Raw genomic sequence first — 26,236 nt, forward strand, 5'->3', positions numbered from 1 at the left:
TATCTTTGTAAAGTTACTGTAGATCCAATAGTACAACTTCAAACACTGTAATCCCAGTATTGGATATAACTTTACACAGATAAATGTAGTAAGCTATTTTATCTCACTAAAATCATATTAACACATATCATGTTTATGTCTTGAGGCTATACTTTTGAAACAATGTGCATTTTAGTGTTTATTGACTGGCCCCATTCACTTCCATTGTAAGTGCCTTACTGTAATTGCTTATTTTTAAATAAACAAGTGTTGAGTCAAAACAGCTTTTTGTGGTAATTGACATTATGCCACGAATGCTGTCGATTAAGCTTAACTTGTACTAGACCCAGAACATTCTTTTAAAGAGTGTAGCATAACCCTATAATGTGAACGCTGATGTAACTTTTGACTATAACAGCATCAAACTGAGGCCATGTCCTATTTAGTTCAGAGCTAGACGCCTCGTCTTACCTTTCGCTCCTCGCAAGACAAAGCCAAATCCCTCATTTTCTTTCTTCTGTAACACAGCGTTCTTCTCCTCGATGATGTAATCACTGGGGATAAGAGAGAGCAGGACATTGAGGTCAGACTCCAGCACCATGATGGGCTATACCTGGGATGCACCCCACCAGACTACCACAATGCCACCCTTCTCCACAGATGAACCAGGTTTAAAGCTGAGGCTGTGAGAGTCCAGAAAAGGTGGAACGTCTCCAGAGTAGCCTCTCTAACTGCATTAGGAGATTGAATCTAATGCTACCATCGTGCTTCTTATGCTATTACACAAAGGATAGACATACTGAGGGCCTTCAACTCTTTCTCTCTCACTGTATGTCCAACTCCAAATGCAGCTGAGACAAAAGAGATCCTTTCAAAGGCACAAATACCAAAAAAGACAATGTTAAACATCCATGCCTTACAGTGCAGCCCATCAGTGAAAATGGAGAGAGCGCTCACAAAAGAGAGACAGACAAAGCATTTATCTTGATAGTGGTCTTTTCCCTGCACTAACCCCCCTAAACACACACAGTCCATCTGTCTGGATGCATGGACATAGCTAACATCAGCACTAACAGCAGGGACAAATCTGTTCTTCCTTACTCATGTGAGCTACAGTTACCCGCCTGTATACACGATCAGCCCCCTGCCAACACATATATACAAATAGTGCACTTAGACTTTCAAATATAACATCATTGCTATGAACAACTGTGCCGTTCTGCATTCACATTGATTCATTCGGCAGATGCTTTTACCCAAAGCAACTTGAAGGCTTTTCATATTTGAAAAGTGAAGTGTTATTCTAAACCCTTGGTTAATGTGATGCTCGTTTATCTTATTCTATGTTTCACACTTTTCATATTTTATCCTGGGTTCATAATTAATCTTAGGTAATCAAATTTCAAGAATTCACATATTTGTTATAAATTGTTTTTGGAAAAGTACTGAACAACTTTTTTTTTTTTTTATTATCTAACTTTATAAATAAAATCTGCTATAACAAAAATATGATGATAGTGAAATGTACTTTCTTTGGAGGGTAGAATTCACAAAAAAATATTCTATGGTTTGGTATGGTGGTTTCAAATGATTAGTTAAAAACTGTCTTAAATTTTATATATATATATATATATACTTTTGTGAATTCTATAAATGCATTTATTTATTTTAACTGTCTCTGGATGGTTATACCACAATATGTAGACATTTATATACACAAAATATAGAAACTTTTGACATTTAACCCCAGAAAAAAAAAAAAAAAAAAAACCCATCAAAATGACTTTTAACCAATATAATATAATATATAATTTATTATAATATAATATAATATAAAATTTATTATAATATAATATAATATTTATTATAATATAACATAATATAATATTTATTATAATACAATATTTATTATAATATAATATAATATAATATTTATTATAATACAATATTTATTATAATATAATATAATATAATATTTATTATAATACAATATTTATTATAATATAATGTAATATAATATTGTATTATATATTATAATACAATATATAATATAAAATGTATTATAATATAATATTTATTATAATACAATATTTATTATAATATAACATAATATAATATTTATTATAATACAATATTTATTATAATATAATATAATATAATATTTATTATAATATAATATAATATAGTATAATATTTATTATAATACAATATTTATTATAATATAATATAATATAATATTTATTATAATACAATATTTATTATAATATAATATAATATAATATAATATTTATTATAATACAATATTTATTATAATATAATATAACATAATATAATATTTATTATAATATAATATAATATAGTATAATATTTATTATAATACAATATTTATTATAATATAATATAATATAATATTTATTATAATACAATATTTATTATATATAATATAATATAATATAATATTTATTATAATACAATATTTAATATAATATAATATAATATAACATAATATAATATAATATAATATAACATATAATATAATATAATATAATATAATTTAATATAATATAATATAATGTAATATAATATAATATAATATAATATAATATAATATAATATAATGGGACTTAAAGTAAAAAATGTCTATATGGGATTACCGTCCAAAGAAAGAATAAATAAATTCATAGAATTCACAAAAATTATTCTTATTTAAGAGTGTTTTGAACTAATTGTTTACAAAACTTCTACTAGAGAAAGCAAATTGTTGCAATTGGCATTTTGACTCCAAATTTAATCACTACTGAGATATAATCCTTGTGACAACTAGCCCCAGTCTCTCCAACATTTGAGCAGTAAATGGGAATCAAAGCCAGGATCTTGGCATTGCAAGCGGTATGAATTTATGACCTGAGATACAGGAGCATTCATTATTTATATTTACTCTACGATAGAAATAATTTCTAATAACATACTAGCACTTTAATTACAAAACTCCCAATCTGTCTAAAAATAGAATGTAACGTAGAATAATTACCACGAAAGTGGTACATGACGACTGTGTCACTACAAGCTGTCTGTGAGGTCACATGATCTGAGACCAGCACAATGACTGGCGTCTGTCTCATGAACTATTAGAAGAATATTCGTATCTTTCTCTCTCATTGATTCTTGTCTGCTGTACCCCGAGGGTCTTCATCACTGATGCATTAGGGGTGACAAGAATCTAATTAAGGAGTGGAGAATCAATTAGATCAATTACAGATGATTCGGTTTCGTTAGCGCCTCGGGTTAACGAGAACGGGGTGTCCTACAGAAGAGCAGTCACTCCTCTGATAACATCAATTTATGGTCGAGCATCGGTTAAACACATGGGCATTGTTTAGGAATTACTGCATAACAAAATCCAAGTAAAGCCAATTAGTAACTGGGGCACCGGAAGAATTCATGAAATAATTGTGGTTGCACTTCATATTACAATATCCATGTTATAAATACACAAGTAAACACCAAGAAAACTCAAACAACTTGTCTTTAACATGCCTCTTACAAAAAGGTACTGTGGTGATACCTTTGATGTATTGATCAACGATACTGTATGATGCTCATTTTTGTTTGGATTTTTGTTTTAGTTTATTAAAAAATACATAAAAAAATGCATTACTCACTATGATGAACATGCTTTCAATTTCTGAGTTCAAAGTCATTTTGATATTTTTTTATGGGGCTTAAAGTGAAAAATGTAGATGTGGGATAACCATCCGTACACAGTTAAAATAAATAAATAAATGCAATCTGAAAATCTTGATAAAAGAAATGTTGGCAAGTTTAGTTTGGAAAAATCTTTAATTATTATTTCTTAAAAATAAGCAGTAAAAAAATATCTTTTAATATTATTAATAATTTAAAAACTTTTGCCCACCAAGTCAAAGTCAGGTGGTGTAACCAGCGTGCAGGTAGTCATTAAAAATAATAAAATAAAAATAAAACACAAAATACCCCTTTAAACCTTCATGACTGTGTGAGTAACCCTAAGAAAAAGTATTGAAATTCGTGACTCAAAAATAATGTTTTTTTTTTGTGTGTGTTTTTTTTACCATGAAAAATATGTTTGAATTTTTTTTATTATTTTTTTATTTTTTATAAATGATTAAGTTGCACACACTCACATATATTCAAGGTGCAAGGAAAGCATTTTAATACAATTACCTTGATGGTTACACCACCTGACATTTTTAAAGCCATAATTATTATTATTATTATTTATTATATATTTATTTTGTGTGTGTGTCGCAAAGACTATGGGTTGTATTTTCGTGAGCGTGCAAAGCACAGCACTACACGCAATGACCGTGCGCAACGTCTTATCTGATTTTCCTGCAGAGAACGCAAATTCTAAGTGCAATTTTCGTGCCAGCACAAAGCACAAGTGGGCATGGGTAGGAATGTTTGCACTATCTGTGGGTGTATTGTACTGTATGTTAATGAAGTGGTGCAAAGTGTCTGTTTTCAGTGCAAAGTGTAAACACAGTTCCTGCAGGTGCTAATAAAGTTCATGTCCAAACTCTGAAAACCTAGTGGAACATCAAATCATGTCCCTAACAATCGCAGTTTTATGAAACAAAAATGTATTAAATTTGTGTTAAACTATGTTTAGTTCATAGTTTGTTTTTCAATTATTATTATGTTTATTTTTACAACTGTTTTTATGATCTAATTAGGATTCCTCTGGTAGGAGGAAACCTATTGTTTTTGTTAGTATTCTTCTTCTTCTTCTTCTTATTCCTGTAGCTCTAAATTGCCCATTAACTCAAGATCTCCTTGGTAAAATGTTTTGAAATTTGCCACATTGATACTACAGGCCAAGAGTAACTACCACACCAAAAATGGCCCACGTGAGCCAATAGGTGGCACTACAGGCCACGCCCCAATTTGTCCATTTTCAAAGTGATGCCATTTCCAGCCCATAAGTCCAAAATTTCTGAAACCTGGTATAAATGCCTCATTTCTCATGAGGAACAAAAAAGCCTCTAGAACCCATAAAGTCCACCATGATGGATTTTTGAAAATTTGGGAAAACCTACAAAAATCTACTCCTCCTGAATCATAGCTCCAACTGACTTGAAACTCGATATGTATGTGTAGGATTCCTGTCTTTCAATTCGATATTTAGCAAAAATAAATACAATTCAAAATGGCTGAAAAGTGCATTTATGTAAATGTCCACATTCTCTCAATATCCATATGTCCAAAAAATCTAATGCCATGTTGACTAATGTTTTTTCCAACCTAACCGGCTTCAAGATGACATCACTCTGAAGTACTGTGCCAAATTTCACCTTGATATGTCAAAAGATGACAGAATTACAGTTTACTATTATTTATCGCTAACGCTAAAATAATGCTTTACAAATCCGCTAGTCATAAAACCGATACTTTGATTCAATCACCAGTTCATATGAAGACTCTTGCAATGTTGAATAACAAATTAATGAAATGTTGTGTACATGTGTGAAGTACATGTCTCTACCATGTCAATTTCTACATCATTTGCAGTTTTGAGGAGGAATCCGCATTGCTGCTTGCAGCTTTAATTTGTATTGGTATTTTTCCACCTGTTGTCGTAGAGTGATTTTTAAGTCACTGCAACAGGAGCTGGTGAAAGAAGTTGGAGAGGGTAAAATGCTTGGATTGGGTATGATTTTTTTGGCCACTACACTATTATGATTATGTTTTTGTTTTGTTTGAAGTGTAATTTGAATTTAGAAATGTTTTTGGTTTAATTTTTTCATTTCAATAAATTAATAAAACATTTCAAAATCAAAATCGACAGGTAGAAGTGAAGTGTGTGCCGATACAATCACTGTTAATACCAGCCATGATTTGCATTTCAGTAGATGAAAATGATTAAAACTTACATTCTCTATAATTTAACGGAGCGTACATCCAAATTCTGATGAGAATCATATTTTCCATGCATATAAAAGGAGCGTGTCACTGTCATAGAAATATGCCCGACAATCATTAAGGACGCAGTTAATGCACAAAAGAACGCAAGTCCATATTTCTATTCTTCTAATTCATTGTATAGAGTCCATTTACAATACCAGCACCTTATGAATCTGCTGTCTTTGTTTATATCACTGGTGCTTGACAGGGAATGGACTATATAATAGGATTCAGATGGTGCAATATCCGGAGAAGAACCTCAGAATTAAATTGCACCTGACCCAGCCCATAAGTGCTTTGTGCACACAATTTCGCCAAACCCACTTGCGCCTACACTTAGCTCATGCTTACACCAAAATACCAAAACTTCATGACCATGCCCAATGAGTTTGCATGTATGACTTATGGCATATCGCAGTGCTCTTAAAATAGGGCCCTAAATTTCCACAAACTTGACGTGTATTATTGTAAACAAGATTTTTAAATGATTTCTCAGTTTTCATCACCTCAGACAACTTGATTTGTCAATGACCCAAATACCATGAAACTGAATCATTACTATAGTCAGGTACCATGGTATTTACATGATGCTCCAATTGGTATATGTTCAAAAATTATAGTAGCATAATCGTACTTATTTTTATTTTTTAAACTGCAGGCTAATGTTATATAATATATTCCATTGCTGAAAAACATTATTTAAGTAGAGTAAAAATGACTTGACAAAAAAGGTTGTCTTGTGCCTTACGGGATATTTCCGCCATATAAAACGATTTCATTTCTAATATTTCCCGCAGACTTACAAAAGCCCTAACTGTCCAATGCAGCTAATCTAGCGCTTAATTACAATTTGTCGAGATAATGAGCAGTGAAAAAAGAATAGAATGGCCATTAGACCCAAGGAAGAAGGTTTTTTTGTAGTGCTAAATTTGTGTCTGTGAAGTGCGCACAACTCCTTAGAATAACGAGCATGTAAGCACCACTTTGTCCAACATCAAGACTTCAAGCCAAACTACTGTACAGCGGCTTAATACTGGCACAACACCCTCACCAAGTTGTGAAGTGGATACAAAATGCATTGCAACTTAATCAGCTCCTACAGAGCTTGGGATGTGCGCACAAACTCTTCACATCTACATTAGTTAGCGCGTGCTGATGTTTACTTTTGTGCACTTTACAGTGTCAGTGTTTCTCATTCTTCACTTTGTGTATTGGCATTTCCAGTGACCCCTTATTACATGCTCCTGACTGGAAAGACTATGTAGAGAATTTCATTCATAAATATGATTCTAAGAGCCTTTGTTTGTCTTGTGTATTTGGAGAAAGAGAGAGTGTATTTCTTTAATTCGGTGTGTAATTGATTTGACTGGGTTCAGTTCTTTAAGCTGCTGTGCCAGATGGTTTGCTGTTGTTGAGCAGCCTGGCAAGAGAAACAACTGGAGTGAAAACTTTCAGTTTGACAGAGAGACTCCAGTCATTAATCTACTCTCTCTCTCTCTATTCCCCAGGTCTGTCACCTCATCTCTTCTTCTTTCCTATATCAATCAATCAGTCAATCAATCAATCACGAATTTCTCTCTGAAACAAAATTATAGTGTCTATGTTACACATTAATAGAAAATGGCAGTAACAAAAACTTTGTGTTGTGCTAAGTAACAAGATCTGTGTGCCTGCAAAAGGAAAATTGCATATCAAGTTATGTTGTTAACAGCGTCAGGAATGAATGGGGCCTTGAGGCAAAAATGCCACAGAAACTGACAAAAATGCCCCCACAATTAAAAACTGCGGCAACTGCTCAATGATTTGAATAAAAGTATTTTACATGAAAAGGTGACACACAGTGTCTTTTTATATGGTTAGAAAAAAATATACCCACAAAACAGTAAACATGTTCATAAAAATCAATTCCAGTTGGCAAATATCACCCCTTAATAAATATGTACTTACACAGAAACATGGAAACTAATGTAAATTATGACCTGATGTACAGGTGTGTCCACAAGTTACTTGCATTATTTCTACTTTGAAACAAACTCAGCAACAACACAAAGAATATGTCACAGACATTGGCGATGAAATGAGAAGAGACATATTTGCAACTGTTTAAAATAAGGTTTGAAACAAGAGTGGTCCTAAATAAAACAAATTATGTCATGCTGTCCTGGAGTGTGTTAACCAGCTTCAGCCTCTAGATAGCAGTAGAGGTTCATGCATAAAAACAAGCCACAGTGACTGCAAATACCCTTAAAAACTGACACCTGAAAAATGCTGCATTTTCAAGCTGTACACAGAGGGGAAAAGGCATCAAGACAGACCCGAATCTAATGTTTGCACCAAATTCTGTCAAATGAGGTTCAGCACAGATATATTCTTTGCTGAAAGAAAACAAGTAAATTAATTAGGGCTGTCAATCAATTAAACATTTTAATTGAATTAATTACATGGTGTGCCGATAAATTAATCGAATTCATCGCATATATAAATATTTGCTGAGAAAGCCCCTTGAATAACAATAATTAAATATATAATGATGAAATAATGATAAATAGTTATCTTTATATATATATATATATATATATATATATATATATAAAGAGAACTATTTAACTATTTACTGTTTTGGCGGCACGAGGGGGACCTACACAATATTAGGCAGGTGGTTTTAATGTTGTGGCTGAACCACCTGCCTAATATTGTGTAGGTCCCCCTCGTGCCGCCAAAACAGTGCCAACCTACATCTCAGAACAGCATTCTGATGATATACAGAGTGGTTATCTGAGTTACCGTAGACTTTGTCAGTTCAAACCAGTCTGGCCATTCTCTGTTGATCTCTCTCATCAACAAGACATTTTTAAGAGGAACATTCACACATTATACATTTTTTGCATATATACAGTGAAATTCTTTTTTTTTTTACATATACAGCTATGCAAAAAAAAAAAAAGTGCAGGGTTAGACATGATGCCCAGCTAAGCTGGGGTCAGAGTGCAGGGTCAGCCATGATATGGTGCCCCTGGAGCAGATAGGGTCAAGGGCCTTGCTCAAGGGCTCAACAGTGGCATCTTGATGGTGTTGGGGCTTGAACCCCCAACCTTCTGGTTAGTAACCCAGAGCCTTAACCGCTGAGCCACCACTGCCCCATTTCTGTGTAAATTCCATCTGACACCAACAATCATCCATGCGATTATCTAATCAGCCAATCATGTGGCAGCAGTGCAGTGCATAAAATCATGCAGATACGGGTCAGGAGCTTCAGTCAATGTTCACATCAACCATCAGAATGGGGAAAAAAAATGTGATCTCAGTGATTTGAAGCGTGGCATGATTGTTGGTGCCAGATGGGCTGGTTTGAGTATTTCTGTAACTGCTGATCTCCTGGGATTTTCACGCACAACAGTCTCTAGAATACAATGCAAGTGAATGGTGACCAGAACTTTGAAGGTCCAAAGCACAGAAGCACAGCATAAAAGTAATCCACAAGACTCCAGTGGTTTAATCCATGTCTTCTGAAGCAATATGATAGGTGTGAGTGAGAAACAGATCAATTTTAAGTCAGTTTTCTACCGTTAATCTATACTTCCACGTTCTGGTGTGGAAGGGACTTTCACTTTCACATTCAGCCACCTACTGGTTGGGGCTGGTCAAAGGTGGAGACTGATAGTAAAAAAAGGACTTAAATATTGTTCTGATTCTCACCCACACCTTTCAAATCACTTCTGAAGACATGGATTAAACCACTGGAGTCTTATGGATTACTTTTATATTTCCTATATTCAGATTCAAAGTTCTGGTCACCATTCACTTGCATTGTATGGACCTACAAAGTGGAGATATTTTTTCTAAAAATCTTCATTTGTGTTCTGCATAAGACAGAAAGTCATACACATCTGGGATGGCATGAAGGGTGAGTAAATGACGGGAGAATTTTCATTTTTTGGGTGAACTCTATTCCTTTGTTCTAATTGTTCATTTGAAATGATATTGTTTTTAATAAACATGTAATTCACATGACTATTAATGTCTTGATTTTAAATTAGAAAAAAAAGTTTGCTGCCCAAAGCTGTGGGGCATCTTGATATATATATATATATATATATATATATATATATATATATATGTATATATATACTGTATATATTTACGTTTAAGCACTCTACCTATATTTAAACGTTCTAAATTATTAAACAATGTGGAATTATTTAATGATAAGAAGTTATAGAAAAGACGTGACAATTTATGTTACATATCATATATTGAGCTGTATGGAATATACTGTATAGTAAATAGATCTATCAGCTGTATAGGACAGAAGAGAGTAAAAGCATATACACGTTCGTATACTGGGATATTCATACATGCATGTGATACTTTTGTCTTGTCTAATGTTAACCAATTAAAATTTGCATTGAACTTCGAACTTAGTGGTTTTTCTGCAACTTATATGATATGATGTCCCTCGGTTTACTATGGTTACTAAGACTATATGAACGACTTCTCAACTGGCCAATCGCTGACTGCTTGTAAATTAGTAGCCAATCCGAATGCAGGAGGCGGGACCTGCCAGAATACCAATGGGGGAAAATATCATGCATGCATGTGTTGTGCTGTCTGCTGAAGGGTTTTTTTGTTCTCTGTATAAGCTGCGCATTGCCTATACAGTTGAAGTTTCGCTTACTGTCCCCTGGAGCAAATAGGTGGTACTTCAAACTAGAATTTCTCAGGAATCTTCCTTATTAAGGTCCTAGGACATGATTAATTGCATTAATTTTTTTATACAATTAATCACACTGAATTAACGTGTTAAATCAACAGCACTAAAATTAATTTATGTCCACTTATTTTTTATTTTTTTCAACATATGATTCTTTTGCTACAAAGAAATACATATTTTAGTTATTAAATATTCACTTAGCTATTCAAGCACACTTAAATTCCGTTGTCTTGGAAGGCAGTCTGAAACCATTTTCCCCTTAAGGTGCCTTCATACAACAAATCTGTCTGTTAAGTCAAGACAGCAGCCACAGAGTTAAGCCCCGTACACACATGCAGCGACTTCCAGAGACAAAGCGACTCGATCTCAGTCATTTTCAATGAAAGCTGGCGACTTCGGTGACAGCGACTTCTGGTGACTAGATGTGGGTGTGTCCAGCGACTTGAGAAAGTTGAGAAAAGTTTAACTTTATGCAAAGGAGGAGCAACTTTTGGCTACATAAAAGTACAGCTCCTATCTACTTAAAGGAATAGTTCACCCAAAATTGACAATTGTCTCATCATTAACTCACTCTCGTGCCATCCCAGATGTGTATGATTTTTTTCTTTTGCAGAACACAAACGAAGAATATCTCAGCTCTGCAGATCCATACAATGCAAGTGAATGGTGACCAGAACTTTGAAGGTCCAAAAATGAAAATAAAGGAGGCATAAAAGTAATCCATAAGACTCCAGTGGTTTAATCTATATCTTCTGAAGTGATATGATTGTTGTGTGTGAGAAACAGATCAACATTTAAGTCCTTTTTTACTATCAATCTCCAGCTTTGACCAGCCTGACCAGTAGGTGGCTGGATGTGAAAGTGAAAGTCACTTCCACAACAGAATGTGGAAGAGAAAATGTAGATTTACAATTAAAAAAGGACTGTTTCTCACCCACACCTATCATATCACTCCAGAAGGTCTGAATTTTACCACTAGAGTATTATGGATTACTTTTATACTGCCTTTTGGGCCTTTTAAGTTCTGGTCACCATTCACTTGCACTGTGAGGACCAACGGAGCTGAAATGTTCTTTTAAAAATCTTTGTTTGTGTTCTGCAGAAGAAAGAAAGTTATACACATCTGGGATAGCATGAGGGTGAGTAAATGATGAGAGAATTTACGTTTTTGGGTGAACTGTCCCTTTAAATGAGGAAAGACCGACATCTCCAAAATGGTTGGTCAAGATTACAATCAAAGAATATATTTAAAATCAGCACTAAAATCTGACAATGTTAGTATCACAAACTGTGCTTCTTTAACTCAGATCATGCTAAAAGACAAAACAAAAACAAAAAACAAACTTTTTTCAGGCTGGTTCAGCTAATGCGCATGCACCATCTCGAGTTAACTGACAGGTGATGTCTGCTTCTAACGGGTGATTGGCTCTTTTACCTGTAAGGTGGGACTTCCTCTTCTACATCCTTTGGGCGTTCCAATTCCTCTCATTTATTTTAAAACAAGTGGTCCGTCTTGGGCTAAATAGTCTTTGACTAAAACTGAATTTGCAGTTTTTGTCCGTTATCTGTTTGCCCTGAATCATCAAAATGTCCATGCATGCAAATATGCATGGGGACTTTAGGGGATGAACTGATGCCAACTCCAACCATAAGACATGGGATACTTCATATGCCACTGCCTGAACCTTGGACTTAGGATGGACCCCACCGCACCTCACCGAAATGACCTGCTGGTTGAATTGCGATGCACCTCATTGATCTCTGCCTGCATCACCTTTGTCTATTGATGGACTACACTCTTGAAATGGAATACACAGACTATCAATTAATTGCTGACAAAAGCCTTCATCAGCCAACTAACTAAGGACAATGCATCTATGTGAACTTCTGCAGTTAATCCAGGATGGACTTCAAAGACATTAGTCATTAATCTTAAAGTTCATAAAAAAAATCTTTGTTTAAACACTGGCCCTTAACACTTACTTAGTTTACTAATTTTAAACCATGACCTGCACTGCACATAAATAACTAATATTGGCATTATATTCATGATGTTAGTCAGAGGGGAACTGGCCCCCACAGTGAGCCTGATTTCTCTCAAAGTTATTTTTCTCCATTAACCAACATCTTATGGAGTTTGTGTTCCTTGCCTTCAGCTTGCTCACTGGGGTTCTAAATAGAATTATTATTTAATTATTTATTTTTATACACAAATTACAATTACACAATGATGACTAAGACTTTATAGATATTACAGTTTCAGTTTCTGTTAATGCATGATTTTCTGTAAAGCTGCTTTGAAATGATATGTGTTGTGAAAAGTGCTATACAAATAAAAACGACTTGACTCTATACTGTATGTACCTGTGTGAGGAAAAGTTGGCGTAGGAGCCCACAGTGTAGTGTCTGAATAGCCTCTTGGTTCGATCCTCTCTCGTCTCTGAAAGATAAACATGGCACATATTAACATATGTCATACATACAGTACATCAACTATTCCTGTTTGTTTGTGTAGAATGGTAGACTAGCTTAATTAAATGCATGTAGGCAATGTCAACAGTATGTGTGTGTGTTTGGGGGTGGGGGGTGCGGTGGGGGGGCAGTCTCGTTAATCCAGTCAGAGGGTCCGACTAATAGGTTTGGATTCATGTGATTGGACTTTGGGCTGAAAATCAATGCACAGTTCCTCTTCAGAAGGCCAATATGCTGACACACACGTACACACATACACTCACACCCTCGTACACTAACATACACAAATAGTCACATGGAATCGTACAAAAATTTCTTGGCAAGCATAGACAGTCAAACACACACACACTGGATTCCTAGACACGTTAGAAATCACATTACATCAGTTATTGAATTAAACTCTGCTCTCTGTGTTATTGAATTCAAATTCTCTTCCTCCGTCTCTCTCTTTTCTTAATAAACTCGGTGACCTACTTGCTCTGGTCTGATTACTAATGCATATTTTCCTCTGTCTGTTTCTTCCATCCCGTCTCCACCCCTCCCTGTGTCATACTTCTATTATTCCTTTTGTACATCTCTGTTTTACCACAATCCCCTCTTCATTTCGCTGTCTGCGTTGTGTATCTGTAAATGTGCTGGCAGATTTTACATTGAGGGCATAAGCGTGTGTTGTTTAACAAAACAGTTCATATAATTCCATAACTAAGCCTCAATACTGACTTTTGAAACTCCTTTAAGAACGACAAGCCCAAGTGTGATTAACAATTACATTATATTGGCAACTGATTAAATTTCAGGAGAAATAATTAGAGCAAGAGAGATTCTGTCCTAGTCTGTCGCAATAGAACTGAGAACTAAAAGCGTGCATTAGCATTTTAATGAAGGTAAGATAGGACATGCAGATCAAATTCATGAGAGAGAGAGAGAGAGAGAGAGAGAGAAAGAGAGAGAGAGAGAGTTGCTACACTATTTGACCATTTTGATGAAACAAATGGGTGATATCCAGTATTGTATAAAGTACCCATTTGTCATACTTAAGTAAAAGTAAATATACCTTTATGTAAATTGTCTGGAGTAGTTCAAAAAGTAGTTAAAGTAGCTCATGAGAAAATCCTAAAGTAAAAGTGTTAAAGTAACTGACATAGAATATACTTCACTTTCAAAAGTACAAGAAAATGGCATAAATAATGGCACAACTGGTCATCTAGAAAACGTTACCTTGTTTAAATGTAAATGGTAACAACATTTATTGACTTGCGAACTGCTGAATATTTGTTTTGAAAATCGGAGATCGTCACTGAGCTGCACGCAGTTTACATGTTAATTGTTTGCTTTGGTCAATCGCAATAGCTATAGGAAATTTACCAGAGTAAAAGTAATGATTTTCTCTTCAAAATGAAGTTTGGTAAAAGCCATAAGAAATATTTATATTTAAGTAAAGAAATGTACTTAAGTACAGTAAAAAAGTATCCGGTCATATCTAAACATCCTCTACGCAAGCATGTAAACTTCAATTTCCTGCATTGTTGCGTTCCGAAATGTGTCAGACCACAATTTAATGCGAGTACGCGTTGTATTCTCAGCGATGCCACAAGGGGCGCTACAGCAGATATTAGTCTGAACTCTGCTTCTACGGTGAGTTTTCTCTTTCAAGCAACAGTTTGAAGTGAATATTGCGAAGTTAGTATTTTTATAGAAACTTACCTGAATAATAATACATTCAGTTTAAATAGCACACATGTGTGAAGGTAACTCTAGCGCCCCCTTCAGTACTGAGGTTTTTCACCGCCACAGTAACACAAGAACGCACGTTATGCATGTTCAAACAGACCGCGTGGTGGCAAAGTCAACAAACACCTAACCCAATGTACAGTATAAAACTTCCTCATGTAACTCGTCCCACACCTTTTTTTTTTTTTTTTTTACGGACATGAATGACTCCTCAAATCATGCAGCTTTTTCAGGAGAGGTGCGCTATTAAGTTTCTAAGGGCTTTATGATTTTCTCTTGGCATATGATAAAACTGGCAAAAAATAATAATAAAATAAATAAAAATCCTATTGACTTACCTTGAATAAGGGACCCGAGCTATGTCAGAGATTATCATAGAGGGTGAGCTCATATGACTTGAGCCTAAGACTTAAGTAACAACTACGTAACAACCTAAAACCCACTATCAACCACCTAGCAATGTCCTAGCAACCACCCACATCAGCAGCCCCATAACAACACCCTGGCAAGTGTGTAGAACACCCTAGCATTATGGCAGCGAGTTTTGTATTGACAAGAACCACTTACTCCACTTTTTCTTCAGAAAAACTTGTATTCTAACATCCATACGTCTGGTTTCAAATCTATTTAATCAATGTTTGACCTGTGATGTATTGCAAAGGTTTAAATTGATCTGAGCCACTTTATATTAGGTGTCTTTAACTACTACACCAACCCTCTATGGAAAAGTTGGAGAAAGAATCGCCATTGGCCAGTAAATTATTATAATATTTTTTTATCTCCCCTTTTCTCCCCAATTTGGAATGCCCAATTCCCAATGCGCTGTAGGTCCTCGTGGTGGTGTAGTGACTCGCCTCAATCCAGGTGGCGGAGGACGATTCTCAGTTGCCTCCATGTCTGAGACCGTCAATCCGCTTATCACGTGGTTTGTTGAGCAGAGACATAGCGCATGTGGAGGCTTCACGCTATTCTCTGCGGCATCCATGCACAACTCACCACGTGCCCCAACGAGAGCGAGAACCACATTATAGCAACCACGAGGAGGTTTCCCCATGTGACTCTACCCTACCTAGCAACCGGGCCAATTTGGTTGCTTAGGAGACCTGGCTGGAGTCACTCAGCACGCCCTGGATTCAAACTCGAGTCTCCAGGTGTGGTAGTCAGCAGCTTTACTTGCTGAGCTACCCAGGACCCCAAATCTTTGTTGTTACTTGCCAGACTTTTGACGACATGTAAGGATAACACAACTGAAAAAGATATTAAGGAAACCGAGAAGGGGGCATCTTCATATACGTATATGACTTCACGCAATATAGTATTGGAGATTGTAAATTTTATTTCCTATTTCAATCACATTTAGCTTTTTTAAAAAAGTAAACATTTCACAATCTATCAATTTATATGATATCATGAAATTGCATTTATAGTAATGATACAAGATGTTGTCACTGTTTGAAAATGTCATACACATTTTATCAAAAAAATCACAAGGTTGGAACCTAATAATAAAGACAGGTTCCAAATCTAACAATAATTTAATAATTGCATTCTAAAAATTATAATTTAAGTGCTACTATATCAAAACTACCATGTAAAAACATTAGGTTTTGAAAAAAAAAAAAAAAAAAAAAACAACCTGTATAGATGCTGCAAGAGCTTATTTCTCAAATTCTTCCATATTTACAGCATTTGTTAATGTAAAAATATTTCATAATGTATGATTGTGCCTTTGAATATTTATGTATCTACACAGGTATTACACTTACTACATTTTGTTACATGTTTGTTTACATGCACTTGTGCAATTCACATTGAGTTTTCATATATATGAATAACAAGCACTAAATTGGTACTGTCTCTTTAAGAGAACCGGCAGCTCTCTCATTAATGAGAGAGAAGTTACATGGTGGTTTTTCCCTCATCTGTGCAATGTATGATAATAATTAATGTTTTGTTTTTACTTTTTGATCACCAACGGACTGCAAATAACAGAAAGGATATTAAAAGAGACATGAAATGAAAATGGAGTGTGTGGATCTCGTCTTTGGATACAAAATAGTAAGGAAACTTTTACTTGCATAATATGTATTGACCTATGTGTACAAATATTTATTGTACAAGTTCTCAAATTTAAATGTACAACTTCTCGATTTTTGCAACACAGACGTCCAACAGATGCGTTACTGGTCTGTAGCCATGCTGTAAACCTGAGAGTGTTGTTAAAGCAGTCAGTGGAAAAGTTCAACCAAAATCATAGTTGACGTCGTTAAATGCTACGTAAATGTATGGCATATTCTGTCTCAACTAAAGTGATGTTGACAGCGCAATCCACGACAACACCTCCAGAGTGCTCATGAGACACAGCACGCTGTAAAAGACGAAGCTGAATCCAGCTTGTTATTCGTTAAAAGGATTGCGATGCTTACGTTCTTCACAACCATTGATGGGGAAGCTACTTTTAAACTGTAGTATGACAAGCTACTCATCATTTAAAGTAGTTAAGCTACAGTCAAGCTACTCTTTTGAAAAAGTAGTTAGCTACACTACAAGTTACTATCAAAAAGTAACTAGCTACAGTACATTTAAGTTACTTAACAAGGCAATATTGTTTTACAATGTTACTATCAAACCAATAATATGAATAACAAAATTGACACTTAACGTTTATTAATTAATATACGTATTTAATACATTTAATGAATAGTAACATTAATACAGTTAATAAAGGCCATAAAATAAAATACAACAACAGAAAATAAAAACAGAAAAGATCAGATGCCATTAAAAAAAAAAAAAAAAATTATACTATACTTTGTGCCCAGGTGTAGCCTACTTCCCTAAAGATGCGTTTTGTGCTTGTCACATAATATTGAGTATGGCTAATATGTGAATAGAGACTTAGGGCTTGTTTCTCCCCTCACCTGTATTCGTGTTCATTGTATTTTCTGACTTTTTTGCCATTTACATGCAAGTTTCAGCTTTACAGGTCACATACAGAGGTTGTTCTACAAAAATCTCCCAGACATTTAGAGGTAATTTTCAAATCCAGACGCTTGGTTCAGGTCCAAAAAAGAGGACGTTTGGTCACCCTTTAATAGACTGTCGCATAATAATACATAATACATTCATTTTATACAAGAATAAAATGGTGTTCTTTTATCAATTTGCACATCTTGTAAAAGTAAACAAACTGTAGCTGGTCCGCTATACATAACCATCAGACTGTCTCTTCTTATCCAAGTGAGCCGTACTAAGCTGCCAGTAGATGGAGGTAATGCACTATTTTAGTTTGTGATCTGCCATTACAAAAGAAGAAGAAGAAAGACGCTGCCTAATTCTGAGCTCGTCAGACGTTTTGTCAGAAGTTTGGCTTCTACGTAATAAATAAGGCTATTAGTTGTAATCTGACCAAAACAAGAAGTAGTGTTTGGTCGCGCTACACCACTACTTGCTGTAAAAAGTAGTTCGCTACTGGAAAAACGACACTGTTTTAAAAGCAGCTCAGCTACTGTCAAGCTACTGAAAAATGCAGTTAAGTTAGTAGCGTCGCTACTTGTAGTTAGCTACTCCCCAACACTGTTCACAACTACACAACTCAATCACTGGCGAGAGAAATCTGAACATTTACTAGCCAGTGGCTAGTAACAGACATTTTAGTCACATAGCGCAAAATTTGGTCACATATACGAGTGATTTACTCGCAATGTAGAGGGCTATATGTACTTAAGCATTTGATACAATGCATTTATTATGTATATCTGTGTTCTTGCATTGTACTTTTAATATAAAGTACCCACATTTAATTGCATCTGTATTTAAACTGTTAACCTTACCCTTAACCCTAACTCTAACCCTAACCCCCTAACCCTACTCCTAAACCTACCCGTACCTCAACATCAGTAGCAGCAAATGTGAATATTTTGCAGTACAACATGTAGTAACACAATAAATGGATTATGTTGTAAGTATTGTAATGTAAGTGCATAGTAATTAAATACACCTAATTTAAAACTACCTAGAAAGTCTTTACTGATAATGTAGTGTATAAATAAACCCAGAATATGTATTTGTGTGTGTGTTTATGTGTGCATTTTTGTTTACTGTATAGCCGATCACAAGAGTCCCCACCAGCTGTGCCAAGAGCAAGAATAATGCAGTCATTTATCATAGAATGAGGAGAGACAGAATGAGATTTCTGACGGCTATATTCCACAACCATCCATCAAATGACAAACAACATGAACACGCACTGTAAATGACACAATATACAGTATGACCTGTTAAAGAATGTGTTTCTCAGATGTGTTGATGCAGTTGTCCATTGCATGTAAACAACATGCAGATTGGATCAGGAAATAGGATAAAAAAGTTCCTGCATCACAGCTGAGTCATAGCCATTCCAGATGGCTAAATGAACAACAAGAGCATTTATTCCAACACAACGGCCAAATAAACAATCTCTCTCACACACACACACACCAGCACTGCCTTACTAAACTCTTAAAGGAATATTTCACCTAAAAATTCACCTTTTTTTTTTTTTTTTGGAATATCCTTGCCATGTTTTCCCATACATAGAATGTTAATGAGAACTGGGGCTGTCAAGTACCTTTTTTAATAAATTACAAAAAAGCAGAGGTCGGTAGTGTAGCCAAAAACTGTACACAAGTACAATTACTTGAAAAAAAAAAAAAGATTACTCAAGTAGTAGTAAAAGTAGTGACGTTAATAATTACTTGAGTAAGAGTAAAAAAGTATCAAATTAAAAGGATACTCAAGTAGTGAGTAACTAGTTACTTTCAGAGGTAACATTAGGGACGTTTAATCTCCAATATTCCATTACATAATACACATTTAACATGTATTACAGAATAATAATAATATTAATAATAATGACAACAATGTAATAATAATAATAATAATTATTATTATTATTATTATTATTATTATTATAAATTATTTCATAATTTACCCTCATGTTGTACCAAACCTGTATGACTTTCTTCAATGCAACACAATTAAGGAGATGTCAGACAGAATGTTATCCTCAGTCACCATTTACTTTCACTGCATGTTTTTTCCTCCATATTTTAAAAGTGGATGGTGACTGAGACCAGGGCCGTTTTTAGGCATAGGCGAGCCACCTGCCGGGAGGGTGCCAAAGAGGAGGCCTCTGCAAACCCCCCCCCCCCCCCACCCCCACCCACCCACACACACACACACACACACACCTCCCCCCAATAGGGGATCTTGCCTAGGGTGCCACAATGGTCTAAAACAGCCCTGACTGAGACTGTCAGTGTCTAACATTCTGTCTAACATCTTTTGTGTTCCACAAAATACAGAACATCACACAGGTTTGGAACAACATGAGGGCAGGGAAATGATGACAAAATATTAATTCATGGCTGAACTATCACTTTAAGGACAATTGTCAGATTTGACAAATCTATCAATCAGCAGAGAAGTTTGGAAACCAGTTTCTAGTAATTATTACGGTGAAAAACGTGAACAACATTCCACAGGCCCAATCATATATAATGCTGAATAAAGAAGCTTTATTAATGGCTACCTTCACTTTCTCACAGCATTTTAAGTCCTGAATTGATTCTTAGTTCAGTTTAGTTACATTATTTTCAGTGTAGAAAGAATTTAGATCATTAGTTCTGTACAGTAAGGGTAAACTGCACCTTATCTTTGTATTTGGAAGTGTATTAGGCTTATTTAAGTTCAGAGATTGTTCTCTGTTGTCCATGAGAAAATCACGCTGCATCTGTCAAATGCAAGTTTGCTGTGCAGTGTGCAGATGCAGAGATGCGCTCCAGTAAACACGCACGCACGTGATAGGCAGAGCAAAAGGCATTTACACTTGATGTTTACATGGATTTGTACTGTAGGCATTGATATATTTCAGCACTGATATAAACATTTATACTTAGAAACTGATGTCATAAGAGCCATAGTTACAGAACCAATCTGAAAATGACCATCACCACAACACCGACAAGCTCACGTTATCACAATTGCAAAACTCACTGCAACGAATTTGCTTAAGTTGGACCTGCATTTCTAATCATGAAATATCTGCTTGTCTTGGTGTAAAATTAAGGCACTGTGTGACGTAAGTGTTTGTTTGGCGGGCTTGCACCTGCAACTGTTAAGAACTGTTAAGTTCTGCTGTCCTAAAAGTCCCATTCATTTATTAAAACCTATATAATTAAAACCAGTAATGTAATGAAAGAAACAAAGTAAAAGTAAAAAAAAAAAAAACATTAGAAATGTACTTGAGTAAGAGTAAAAAGTACCCATTATTAAACCTACTCTTAAAAGTACATTTTCTAAAAGTAAAAAAAAAATACTTAAGTAAATGTAACCAAGTAAATGTAGCATGTTAGTATCCACCTCTGCAGAAAAAGCACCAGAAAAGCATCAAAATAGTGGCATTAACCTTTTTATTTATTTTTTAAAAAAAATTTTTAAATTTGGAATGCCCAATTGCCAATGCGCTCTAAGTCCTCATGGTGCCGTAGTGACTCGCCTCAATCCGGTTGGCGGAGGACGAATCTCAGTTGCCTCTGTGTCTGAAACCGCCAATCCGTGCATCTTATCACGTGGCTTGTTGAGCGTGTTACCGCGGAGACACAGTGCGTGTGGAGGCTCACGCTATTGTCCATGGCATCCATGCGCAACTCACCACGTGCCCCACCGAGAGCGAGAACCACATTACAGTGACCACGAGGAGGTTACCCCATGTGGCTCTACCCACCCTAGCAACCGGGCCAATTTGGTTTGGATTCGTGACTCCAGGGGTGGTAGTCAGCGTCAATACTCGCTGAGATACCCAGGCCCCCTAGCGGCATTAACCTTAAAAACCTCATCTGTTTGGGGAAACATTTAACTCGCTTTTAGCATCACACATTGGACATTTCACCTCAGAACTGCTGTTATACGTGTAATGAACCACATGCTGCATTTTGCAAAAATGCCGCCACAGTCAGGCTGAGGAAATTACAAATCTATACAGAAGAATCAAGCCATCAAGTCAGTGATCACCAAACGATGACTTGATTGAATTCTATTGGAAATCACACATTTCAGATTACAAAATGGCTTATGATAAAATCCTGATTAGTTAAGGAACAGCCTTCAAAGACCTTTTGTGTCTCAAAACTTCCTTGTGCCATTTTGTTGATGCGTTCAATGATTGAAGCTCGTCAAATTCCATCAACCAATCACGCACACATCCTCCGGCTAAACAGTTTATCACATGCTAAAAGCTTTCATAAATTATGCCCGCACTTGAAATGAGCAGCGACATGCACGGCAGGGCCTTTGTGCCAGCAGCGAGTTATGAGAACAGCCGTATGCCGCAGATGGGATGTGGACGGTCCAGACTCAAACAGATTTCGAAATGAAAGCAGACTAAAGAAGTCCAGTTTGCAGAAATCCAGGTTCTTTATTAAATTAAAGCTTGCACCAAATGTTGGAATACATCTATATCAGATGAAAAATTGTGAGGATTTTATTCAAGTCAGTTATAGAACAGTATTTCTTCAAAGTCAGCCACAGATCATAATTGTCATGCTGTTATGAGGCGAGCTTCTGTGATGGATAATCTAGGTTAAGAGGACAGAGGTTTTCTGCACATTTATGACATAGTTGTATCTGTGACAGTCGCACTGGTGGCATATTTGTTATGACATATTTGTGAATGGTATTAGTACCGATTTCCCGATTAGATTTGATTTACAAACTCTCGATTCTATTTGATTCCAATTTATTTGGGTACATTTCGGTTATAATGTCCAAATTGCTTACATATGAAAGCAATTTGAGGATACACAATACCAGTTTCGATACCACAAAAAAACACTAGGGCTAACTAATTTGAGTAAACATTGTTGAAGTTCACAAGTAATTATTCAATACCAGTAAACCATCAGAAGTATAGTAAGAACAAAGAAACAAATTAAAAGCTATTGCACACACACACAAAAAACAAAAAAGTTCCTTAAAATGCAAGTGGATGGTGATCAGACTTTGGAAGCTCCAAAAATCACATACAGTCATAATAAACGTCATCCATACGACTCCAGCGGTTGAATTAATGTCTTCTAAAGTGACACGATTGCTTTTGGTGCGAAAAAAAGATCAATATTTAAGTACTTTTTAACTATAAACCATCGCTTCTGATAAGCTTCACGAGAGGGTGGAGGTCACATGGTCTCTCGAGTGACGTATTACCATTGCCATGGTACGGACGTTATCTCAAGTTTTCCACTTGGTTGAGACATCCAGGATAAGTACACAAACACAACATTGTAAGTAAAGAAACAGATACAAATACAGATCTATTAGGCTGCGTTTAAACATCATAATTCTGATATTTTTTCCGGTATATATTAATACCTCAACAACACAGGCATTTTCATTACATTTTGAAGTATATTTTACAGAAAAGAGAAAATATCGTTATTTCTCACTACTGTTATTTCTTTTGAAGTGTGAACTTATGATCGACTGGATGAGCACCCCTGGCATCGAGTAAAAGGTTGATCTTGTGATATTAAGAAACAATATGGGGGGCCTGGGTAGCTCAGCGAGTATTGACGCTGACTACCACCCCTGGAGTCGCAAGTTCGAATCCAGGGTGTGCTGAGTGACTCCAGCCAGGTCTCCTAAGCAACCAAATTGGCCCGGTTGCTAGGGAGGGTAGAGTCACATGGGGTAACCTCCTCGTGGTCGCTATAATGTGGTTCTTGCTCTCGGTGGGGCGTGTGGTGAGTTATGCGTGGATGCCGCGGAGAATAGTGTGAAGCCTCCACACGCGCAACGTCTCCGCAGTAATGCGCTCAACAAGTCACGTGATAAGATGCTCAGATTGACGGTCTCAGACGTGGAAGCAACTGAGATTCGCCCTCCACCACTCGGATTGAGGCGAGTCACTACGCCACCACGAGGACTTAGAGCGCACTGGGAATTGGGCATTCCAAAATTGGGGAGAAAATCCATAAATAAATAAATAATAAAAAAGAATCAATATAGGGATTGGTCAAGTGAAGATCATGATTAATCGTAATTTTTTTTTTTTTTTTTTTTTTTTTTAACTCAGCCCTATTTGTGATGTAGTTGCATCTGTGGCATAGTTGTATTTGTGGTTTGGTCATAGTAATATCTGTGACAAAGTTTTTTCTCTGACCTTCTGCAGTGGATATCTAGTGCTCGGGAGAGCTCATTCTCAAGGGCTCTGCACATTGTGCCATCCCACATTCTCTCCTGGTCGTCTACGCCACAGACCAATGCGGACTGATAGATTCATTGAGCTCTCATCTCTCCTCAACTTTCACTGCAATCTGTCTGAACAGACGTGTGTGATTTATTCTGATTTGTGACTGTCCTGTTCTCATATCCACAGCTTAGAAACACTATATGAATTTTTTTGCCAACAAACAACATGCATCAGAGAGGCTCTCGAGGTTTATAAAGTCATTCAAAATCAAAACAGAACAGGATAGAGTACAATAGAGTAGAGAATATTAGCACAGTCCATAAGACCCAGACAAAACCATTCATTCAAAATAGTGAAATAGAACAGACTTTCATTTCTCAGTTGTGCTAGATGAAAGCAGACATACACTGTCCCCAAAAAGTATTTGGACACTTAAGGCACTTAAATCCGTACACTGCATGTTGTCTCATGAGTGCTCCCTCTAAAGGAAATTAACCTTATAAGGCTGCAGTGGGTCTGGAGTTGGCACCATTGCTTTAGTTGAGCCGTGATATGCCATAGTTACATTTACATTGCACTGAAAAAACTCAGTGCAGATTAACAAAAATTAACAAAAATTTTGGTTGAACTTTTGTTATGGTTAGGGCGGTTTTGTTAATTAAAAGTCAGCTGTTGATAAAAATTTTTATTAAGAAACCATAATTCTAATCACACAGGGCATGGATGCAGAAAAGAAAATGTGTGACTCTGTGCACGTAAATGTCTGCTCAACTGAAACGCTTGTTGAACTGTTGCTATACTTAAAGAGACATTACCAACAGTCCCGAACAGTTTTCTTTGAGAGAAACCAGACTCACTGTGGGGGCCAGTTCCCCTCTAACTAACATCATGAATATAATGCCAATATTAGTTATTTATGTGCAGTGCAGGTCATGGTTTAAAATTAGTAAACTAAGTAACTGTTAAGGGCCAGTGTTTAAACAAAGATTTTTTTTTATAAACGTTAAGATTAATGACTAATGTCTTTGAAGTTCATCCTGGATTAACTGCAGAAGTTCACATAGATGCATTGTCCTTTGTTAGTTGGCTGACGAAGGCTTTTGTTGGCAATTAATTAATAGTCTGTGTATTCCATTTCAAGAGTGTAGTCCATCTTTGGACAAAGGTGATGCAGACAGAGATCAGTGAGGTGCATCGCAGTTCAACTGGCCGGTCATTTCGGTGAGGTTCGGTGAGGTCCATCCTAAATCCAAGGTTCAGGCAGTGGCATATGTAGTATCCCATGTCTTATGGTTGGAGCTGGCATCAGTTCATCCTCTGAAGTCCATCGTAATAGACTGAAGTGATGTCTGGCTGGCACCGGCTGCTATTAATCATCATCACTCAGCGGCACGTAGCAATGAATTCTGACACCAAGAAGGAACGGAGTGGATCTGGCTGCTCTGGTAACCTCGGGATATGAATCAGGAAAAGGTTGAGACAGGAAAACAAATAGAATAATATTAGTGTAGATGCCATTCAATTTATTGTAGAATTATAGATTATGATAAATGTTTCTGGTTCCGGCAGACCTAACTAAGTTGAAGGATAAATTAGGTGTATGCCTGGCTGAATAGGTGTATAAATAAGTCTTTAGTCTAGACTTAAACGGAGTGTGTCTGCATCCCGAACAGTGTTAGGGAGACAATTCCATAGTTTAGGAGCCAAATATGAAAAGGATCTACCTCCTTTTGTGGATTTTGATATTCTAGGAACTATTAACAGGCCAGAATTTTGCGATTGTAATAAACGTGATGGAATCTAGCGTGGTAGAAGGTCATTTAAAGGAATAGTTCACCCAAAAATGAAAATTTGCTGATAATTTACTCACCCTCAGGCCATCCAAGATGTATCTGTTTCTTTCTTCGTCAAAACAGAATTTAGAATTTCATTTCAGGCCTCCTCCTTTAAACAATGCAAGTGGATAAACTCCATATTTTGATGGTCCAAAATGCATATTTAGGGTGCATCAAAATAATCCACACGAATCCAGTCGACAAATAAAGTTCTTCGGAACCCAAACGATTGATTATTCTTATAAACAAAACAATACTTATATATTTTTAAATACAAATGTTCACTTCCATACATCTCTGTGACGCACGCTCATGAGAGGGATGATGTAAGCTCGT

The 26,236-nt window shown here is 35.9% G+C and overlaps 1 protein-coding gene across 1 annotated transcript in view; it reads right to left on the reverse strand.

Moving 5' to 3' along the window:
• Positions 1–26,236, reverse strand: part of LOC127416675 (SH3 and multiple ankyrin repeat domains protein 3-like) — a 286,289-nt gene that overhangs the window by 19,710 nt on the left and 240,343 nt on the right. Inside the window, exons 14-15 of the mRNA XM_051656158.1 lie at positions 12,998–13,073; positions 451–533 (exon numbers count right to left, since the gene is read on the reverse strand). Coding sequence (XP_051512118.1) covers positions 451–533; positions 12,998–13,073 — 159 coding nt within the window. The remainder of the gene's footprint in view (positions 1–450; positions 534–12,997; positions 13,074–26,236) is intronic.

This window comes from Myxocyprinus asiaticus, chromosome 26 (genome assembly GCF_019703515.2).
Source record: "Myxocyprinus asiaticus isolate MX2 ecotype Aquarium Trade chromosome 26, UBuf_Myxa_2, whole genome shotgun sequence".
Taxonomy (NCBI): domain Eukaryota; kingdom Metazoa; phylum Chordata; class Actinopteri; order Cypriniformes; family Catostomidae; genus Myxocyprinus; species Myxocyprinus asiaticus.